At 35.9% G+C, this 9047-nt stretch overlaps 1 protein-coding gene across 1 annotated transcript in view; it reads left to right on the plus strand.

The window, feature by feature from the left end:
* The window catches only part of LOC122813548 (intracisternal A particle-promoted polypeptide), a 618994-nt gene extending 610169 nt beyond the window's left edge, over positions 1–8825 (plus strand). Inside the window, exon 9 of the mRNA XM_044085929.1 lies at positions 6927–8825. Within this exon, the coding sequence (XP_043941864.1) occupies positions 6927–7151 (225 nt within the window). The 3' untranslated portion in view covers positions 7152–8825. The remainder of the gene's footprint in view (positions 1–6926) is intronic.
* Positions 8826–9047: the final 222 nt, after the last annotated feature.

Raw genomic sequence — 9047 nt, forward strand, 5'->3', positions numbered from 1 at the left:
TTAAGATACCTGCATCAGCCAAAAATTGATAGATTTTGTCTCATTATATAACCTAAAAGACATATACATGATCAAAGAGCAGAGGTCTCTCAATTTTACTCACTTTTCTTATAGATATGGTACACAGACAACTATTGATAAAGTGTTTATATCTGACAGCCTATTATCTAAGACTCAAGATGTAGTGATTACATCATGCCCTCTGTCAGACCACAATGCCATACTATTTAAAATTAAAATTAAACCAAACAATCTTATTCATTGGCAGAGACTACCAGCCTATGTTATTAAGATAAAAGGATTCAAAGAATGGTTTATAAAGGAAGTAAACTATTATATTGAACTTAATAATAATAATAACACAAATAAAGTGTTTGTTTGGGACTCTTTAAAATCTTATCTATATGGGAAAATAAAAACTTGGTATTTACATAAAAGGAAAGAATGGGACAAAGAATTATTAAATCTACAATTGAAAATTGACACTTTAAAAAAGAACTTACACCCCAAAGAATTGGGCTCGAATCTGGAATGAAATCAACTAAATCTCGAATATTTAGAAATTCTTAGTCATAAAGTAGAAATTAATTTAGAGAGGTTAAAATTACAATCTTATTCATCTAATCCAAAACATATGCATAGATTAGCAGCCAAAACGAAAAGTTTTCACAAGAGTAAACACATAATTGAAATATTAGACACATCTAAACACAATTCAAAACCTTCTTCAGATCTAAAAGATATTTTAGAGATTTTTCGTTCATATCATGAAACAATGAATAAAGCAAACTTAAACTTTACTCATAATAGTTCAAAAATAGAATTTCTAAAAAAACAATATAAATAATAAACTTTCTAAAGAACAAAATAATAGATTACTTAAATCAATATCATTAATAGAAGTTAAAGAAAGAATACAAAATCTTAAAAATAATAAAGTCCCTGGTCTTGATGGCATAATAGGTGAATTATATAAAATTTTCCCTGATTCCGCTTTGAAGATATTAATGAAAGCACTTGAGGAAGTTCGAATAAGTGACAAACTTTGTCCTTCTTGGAAATATTCGCTAATTTCTCCCATTCTAAAGCAAGATAAGGACTCCAAATTTGTTTCATCATATCGTCCTATTTCTCTATTAAATATAGATTATAAAATATTTACGTCTATTTTAGCAAACAGATTAAATCAAATGATGCCGACTTTAATAAACAACGATCAGACAGGTTTTATACTGAACAGAAAAGTTCAGGATAATACTATTAGACTTTTAACTTTATTAGATTTTGCAAATAAAAAAAAAGGAATTATCACTCATCAGTCTAGATCTAGATAAAGCATTTGATTCTATTAACTGGACATACTTATTTATGGTATTAAAAGAATATAATTTCTCCTCAGAAATCTTAAACTTGTTAAAAAAATGATATGAAGGTTCTATAGCGTATATTAAAATCGGCGCTTTTTTATCTGGCCCACTTCAAATTCTAAAAGGCACTAGACAAGGTTGCCCTTTATCCCCACTACTATTTGCATTAGCAATAGAACCATTTGCTAATTTTATAAGAAACAATATAAACATAAAAAGTTTTGATGTTAATGAGAACTATTCTTCTAAAATTTTACTCTTTGCAGATGATATCTTATTAACTATTGGAAATATTGATTCATCTATTGATCACATTATCAGATCATTAAAACTCTTTGAGGAAATCTCAAACCTTAGATTTAACCAAAACAAAACAGAAACTATTCTCATCAATAAAAATTGAATAACACTCTATCTAATTACAATAACTTTAACTGGACCAATGATAAATTGAAATATCTAGGGGTTCATATTCTGTCTAAATGGAAGGACACTATAAATATAAATTATAAAATTTTATTAAATAAAATCACAGAATACATTAATAGATGGAAGAAAATGTTCTTTACTATAGAAGAAAGATTATCTCTGATAAAAATGATTCTATTACCAAAAATAATTTTTTATCTTCAAACATTATTGAATCCTCCGTCTAGAAAACAACTTAAACACATAAAGACTATATTAATTAAATTTCTATGGTATCCTCAAAAACCAAGGATTAAATATGATTGGCACTATAAAAACTGGATTGAAGGAGGGATTGCTTTTCCAAATTTTGAGCTTTATGCTGATGCCATTATTCTTAATATAACAAGTCTGTGGTTAAGTCCAAAATACCATTCAAATTGGAAAAATTTACACAAAACAATACTATTAAGTAATTTTGACAAGTTTTTCAAAAACGTATATTGTTCTGAAAATATTAAGCTATTTATAGTTATTAAAGAATTCTTCTTCAACAATGAGCAGGAAAAATCACATCTTATTCCTATAATTAAATATATCTTGCAAAATTTCAAAAAAGTAATGAATAAGAACCTTTTGAACAACAATTTGTCCATTCTAATGTTTCCAATAATCTTAACCAAGGGATGCTTTGATTCCTTTAACATGATGAAAATAAAAACTATGGAAGAAAATGGGTTATTATTCTGGCATCAGTTTTTAGGAACTAATAATATTCATGATACTAACTACCTTTTAGCCAGGTATAATATCTACCAAAATAACTGGTTAAATATTCAAATCTTCAGAGAATTTATTTTAACGGAATTTAAAAGACATCATTTTCCTGCTATAACAGACCTCCCCAAAAAATTATCCATCCTCTTTGACTTCACCAGTATAGGCTATAATAATGGTATCTCATTATCAAGATTTTACAGCATTCTTAGATCAGATCTAATAATATTAGATGACAATTTATGGAAATATATCAACAATTTCAACAACTCCCAAATACATATAAATGATAAAACTTTAATTCTCAGATCTGTTTACCATATCTCTTCTTCCACATATTGGAAAAATTTTACATGGAAATTCATTCATAGAAGTTTTATTACACCAAAAAAAGCCTCTAGAATAAGCAAGAAAGATTTTAATAGATGTTGGAGATGCGAGGAGCTAATAGATGCCGACTGGGCACATATGTTTTTAGAATGCAGAACAATAACCACATTTTGGATGGAGTTTAAAAATTTTATTAAAGCTTTGTGGTCGGACAGATGCGAGATCTCTGATTCTATGATACTTTTAATGCACCAATGCCAAGGTATGTTCCACTGTATCAAATGAACCTCCTTTGGACTCTACTTGCTATAGCAAGAAAAACTATTACTAGAAATTGGAAATGTAAAAATAACCTCTCATTTAAGGAATTTATATATTTTACTAAGATTATTTGTAGTAGGGAATTACAAACAGCTATGTTACACTCCTCAAACATGACTCATAAACAAATTGCCTGGATAAAGCTTAAAAAACTATTAGACAAAATGTAATGTTATTGAAGATTTGGTATCTATTTTGGACTTTGTATATAGTTTTTGTAAAAATTTGATATTACGTTGTTTTTTCTTGTTAAAAATTGTAATTATACTCTTGAAAATCAATAAAAAAATATGAGAAAAAAAAAAGAAACAGAGAGAAAACTGTTAAAAAAAAAAAAAAAAGGGGGTTCTGTATTTGAGACCACCTAGCAAGGAGCCAGTCCTTTCTAAGCTCTTAACTTTGCATTACAAAAGCTTACACTCCATATCTTTGAGCCTTCTGCTTCAGCCGCCATTAACATGCTTACTTGGAAGACTGTGCTACTGGTGGCACTAAGTTCTGCCAGGTGTATTTCTTAGTTACAGACTTTCATGTGTAAGGAACCTTTCATGATTTTCCACAAAGACATGGTTAACATTCACATAACCCTTTTTGTTATCAGTCTCATGAGAAGCCAGCACCCAGCAGTGTCAGAGCACATTCCACTAGGGCTTCTTCTACTGTCATAGCTTTTCTTGGGGGAAGGAGAGTTCTGCCCAGAACATCCTACAGGCAACAAGTAGGACCTCTGTCCCCAGATCTTTTCCAAACATTACATACTGAATGGTTCGTAGCTTAGTACTAGACTAACTGCCCTTGTGGACCATTTTTTTAAGCCTAGACAATTACCACATGTGAGAATCAAACCCTGCACCTTCTGTCTGTAAGATAAATACCTTAACCATTACACCAACATCCTAGGAGTTTTGTCCAAAGCCAGGGCAGGGCCTGCATCATCCATCTTCCATGGCCTTATTTCCCCTGGATCAGGTACCTCACAGCTCCTTGTAGCTCTGTGAGTCTTCCCAAGAGTCAGTAATACTACAGTGAGCTTAATGGATTTGTGTTGGGCACAACCACAAATGTAGATGTTTAAGTAAATTCACTGCTGCAGTACCATTTCCCTCCCACATACCCCCCTTTTCTTTGGATCTGTGGTTGAGGGTGGGTAACCTTCCTTTCTTTTTCCTTCTCCTGTCCTTATACTTCCTTACATAGTCTGGGGACAGACCTGGACAGGTCATGCTTCAGGTATGCAGGAGAGAGAGAGAGTGTGAGGTCAGACTGGACAAAAAAGACCTAAGTATAGTGTCAGCTGACTACCCTTTATGCATCTGAAATAGGAAAGGGAGGGCATCTACTGGGCCATGGGGTAAGGTAAAATCGCTCATATTCATTGGCCTTGGGGGTTTGCAAGGCAGGAAATCCCAAGAATCGTTACTGCAACAGCAAATCTACTCAAACATCTACATTTTTGGTAAGTACCTAACATACATTTCATTTTCCTGCAGAAGTGTGAAATGGCCCCCTTTACATATGCTAACACCCTGATGATCTAGTACTTGCAGCATTTGCCATAGGGTCATAGGTGAATACTAGAATATCAGTCCGCAAAGTATGACAAGCCTAGCCCAGAGATCAGAATCAAGCCCTGTACCTTGTATCGCTGAGGTAAAGACCATAACCATTATGCCAAAACCCTACCCCTTCCCTTCCCTATAGCAAATATATTTGCTTCCAGTCAGGTGCCATGAACTATACAGTGGCTCCACTGTGACAGCATAGTAAAGGGGCACTGAAGATGAGCTAAGGAATGGAGGAGATCACAGAAAAAAGTGTCTGCTTAAATATTTGCAGCCTGTATACTTTTCTAGAGTTTACAGCACTATACCACTAGTTCAGTTAGATATGGAGGGCCCAATTTATTTTATCCATTAATTAAAGGATTATTTCAATTTTTCACCTAATGCGATAATTTAATTTCCAGTGTCATTTGACTGTTTATTTTGTTTACTGAAAATTCGTTAATACATTGAACCATCCTTGCAGGGGCTGGGAAAGTAGAAAACAAACTTCCAAACCAAAGCCAACGGGCAAGACAAGAAATGACAAGTAACCAGGAAACTAAATAGCATGTGCAGTTTTCCAGTAAAGAAATAAACAGAGATCACTTAAGCCAAGTGATCTTGTTGTCAAAGACTATATTTTAGTGTTTCTTTCAATTGTAAAATGTGTGTTTCTATGTACCTAGACTTTCCTTCTGAAACATCTGCTCTGTATTGTGATAGCGTATGACATTTGCTGTTATTCAGTTAATTTTGTGCTTCAGTGAGAGTTCCATAGAAGTGTAAACTTCTGCAGTGTGTGTCCTCATCCTTGGACTTCCATTTTCCTAATGGTCTTTGCTTGTTTCATTTCAACCTCATTGCCAGGTACTGCCCATTCAACCTCATTGTCAGATACTGCCCATTCAAACTCATTGTCAGGTACTGCCCATTCACCCTCATTGTCAGGCACTGCCCATTCAACCTCATTTTCAGATACTGCCCATTCAAACTCATGGTCAGGTACTGCCCATTCACCCTCATTGTCAGGTACTGCCCATTCACTCATTGTCAGGTACTGCCCATTCACCCTCATTGTCAGGTACTGCCCATTCACTCATTGTCAGGTACTGCCCATTCACCCTCATTGTCAGGTACTGCCCGTTCACTCATTGTCAGGTACTGCCTATTCACTCATTGTCAGGTACTGCCCATTCACCCTCATTGTCAGGTACTGCCCATTCACCCTCATGGTCAGGTACTGCCCTTTCACCCTCATTGTCAGGTACTGCCCATTCACCCTCATTGTCAGGTACTGCCTATTCACCCTCATTGTCAGGTACTGCCCATTCACCCTCATTGTCAGGTACTGCCCATTCACCCTCATTGTCAGGTACTGCCCATTCACCCTCATTGTCATGTACTGTCCATTCACTTGTCAGGTACTGCCCATTCACCCTCATTGTCAGGTACTGCCCATTCATTCATTGTCAGGTACTGCCCATTCACCCTCATTGTCAGGTACTGCCCATTCACTCATTGTCAGGTACTGCCTATTCACTCATTGTCAGGTACTGCCCATTCACCCTCATTGTCAGGTACTTCCCATTCACTCATTGTCAGGTACTGCCTATTCACTCATTGTCAGGTACTGCCCATTCACCCTCATTGTCAGGTACTGCCCATTCAGCCTCATTGTCAGGTACTGCCCATTCACTCATTTTCAGGTACTGCCCATTCACTCATTGTCAGGTACTGCCTATTCACCCTCATTGTCAGGTACTGCCTATTCACCCTCATTGTCAAGTATTGCCCATTCACCCTCATTGTCAGGTACTGCCCATTCACTCGTTGTCAGGTACTGCCCATTCAAACTCATTGTCAGGTACTGCCCATTCAAACTCATTGTCGGGTACTGCCCATTCACCCTCATTGTCAGGTACTGCCCATTCACCCTCATTGTCAGGTACTGCCCATTCACCCTCATTGTCAGGTACTGCCCATTCACTCATTGTCAGGTACTGCCCATTCAATCTCATTGTCAAGTACTGCCCATTCAACCTCATTGTCAGGTACTATTCATTCAACCTCATTGTCAGTTACAACCCACTTCCCTCCTCAGTATTTGCTGGTGATATGGTGATAGAATACAACCTTAGAAGTGTAGTCTTAACAAAAATTTCTTTTTGTTTTTCTTTAGGAGAAATGGCTGGAAGTTTCACCTATGAAGATGCCAAGGGCAGGTGTGTCAGTTGTGGCTGCAAATGGGCTTCTGTATGCCTCAGGAGGTCGAGGTTCTAATTGTGGTTTTGCGGCTCCTGTCACCACAGACTCCGTGGAAGTATATGACCCCCACATGGACACATGGACTGAAATTGGCAACATGATAACCAGTCGCTGTGAAGGAGGAATGGTTGTTCTATGAAAAGCACCCTAGGCAACAGTAAGAAGCTTGAAGGCAGTAGCCAGCAGTGTAGTGCAAGATGAAATGAGGCACATCTCACATTTTTCATCTCTTCTCGGAAGATGTACTAAAGTGCCTTGTATTGCAAGTAGATGTACTTCTTTTTGGTACTGAACATGGTCAAAACAATTGGGTTTAGCAACTAAAGCAAACCCAATGTGTGTGCTCAGTTGCCAAAACAGACTCTACAGACACCAAACTAGTCGTAATCTGCTACAGACTAATTCAGCTTAGGTTGCAGGCTGGGTAATAGATTTCATGGTAATATTGAAAATTATTACTATGTACTGCCGCTGAGAAGTACTTCAAGTGGCACTGAGCATGCTAGACTTGCAATACATTCAAAGTGATGTAGTGTTATTAGACTTAAATGTCATATGTTAGCACATGCAGACAATACATCTACATTTAAATACAGGTAATACTTGTTGACTTAATACATTGGGATCTTTTACTGAATAGCACACGATACGTCTAGGAAAGAACACTCTAGAACAATGTTTAGGTACACTTTTGTAGTAAAAATATTTTGTATGACTTGTCCTTATCATTAGGGATGTGAGGTAAAATGTTTTCTGCAACAGGGTTTATTTAACTTCTTTTGCACTTTATCAGAGAGAGAAAGTTGTTACGTTCTAGAAATTACAGTAACAGTAGGCAAAGAATAATTAGCAATAATATGAAACTGAGTGGAAATTTCTGCTCATGTACAAATGTCATTATCAATGTACGTAATGCTGTACATTTTTGTGGAGGCTTCTGCTACTGTTTAAATAATGACTTGTATTGGAGGAAGCTTTGAGCAGTATTGTGGCCCTGGAGACTTCCATCTTTGGTCTGAGACAACAGTAGGTGAGATAGCTGATAAATTCTTCACCAGTGGTTTCTTCTAAATTAGCACAGAAGATCAGCAAAAAGACCCTGTATGTGTAGCAGAGATTCAGATTGTGTCACTACCCATTAAATGAAGCAATTACATGTAGCAGTGGACAATAAAAAAACAAATCCAGGTGGTGGGTAAGTGAATGAAGAGATGACAGGTCAGCAGTACACTGCCCTTCACTCCACATGTGCACTATATCTGAGTGCTGTTTGAGCTTTGCTGAGCTGTTAAGAACAAGAAACAAGCCTGTGTTATCAGATTGTCAGCAAGATAATTTGCTGCACTCAGTGATAGTTGTCAGGTGGGTAGAGGATGATAAAAAAGTGCGTGTGCGTGTGCGTGTGTGTGTGTGTGTGTGTGTGTGTGTGTGTGTGTGTGTTAATTAAAATGTATTTTCTCTGAAAAAATCTACATGATTAACAGTTGTCAGACGTCAACAGAGACAAGTCACTGAAATCAGTGATAGTTATTAGACGAATGGAGGATGATAAGGTATGGGGTAACTATTTATAATTTTTTCTGAAAAAAAATATTAAAAAGTGGCATCTACTTGCTTGTTATAGCAGGATAAGAAATAGAAACTTAATGTAGTTGTCTGCCCCATCACACTACTATGAAAGTTTAGAAAAGTGAAGCTTCTCATGTATTTGCAAGCAAGCATTGTTACAGTAAAGCTAAACATTCATTTTTAGAATGTTGTTGTTTGAGATGAGCTATTTTATTTGTATGATGTAATAAAATAGTTTAAAGCATTTGTTTTCCTTCTATGCGGTACAATGTAAATAACCCTAGAGTGTGTCTGCTATTCTTTTTTAACCCAGTTTTATATTCTCATTTTGTAATAGCTTTCCAAAAATGCACCATTTGGTCTTTCTTTTTTCTTTAAGTTTAAAGTTATGTGGTGTCAGAGCCCAAGGCAGCAGTTGTGCTACAGATTGTCTGTATGTTAGAATCTCTTAATTGTAGAAAAAAAT

This window comes from Protopterus annectens, chromosome 10.part0, assembly GCF_019279795.1.
Source record: "Protopterus annectens isolate FY-2018-M chromosome 10.part0, PAN1.0, whole genome shotgun sequence".
Classification (NCBI taxonomy): domain Eukaryota; kingdom Metazoa; phylum Chordata; order Ceratodontiformes; family Protopteridae; genus Protopterus; species Protopterus annectens.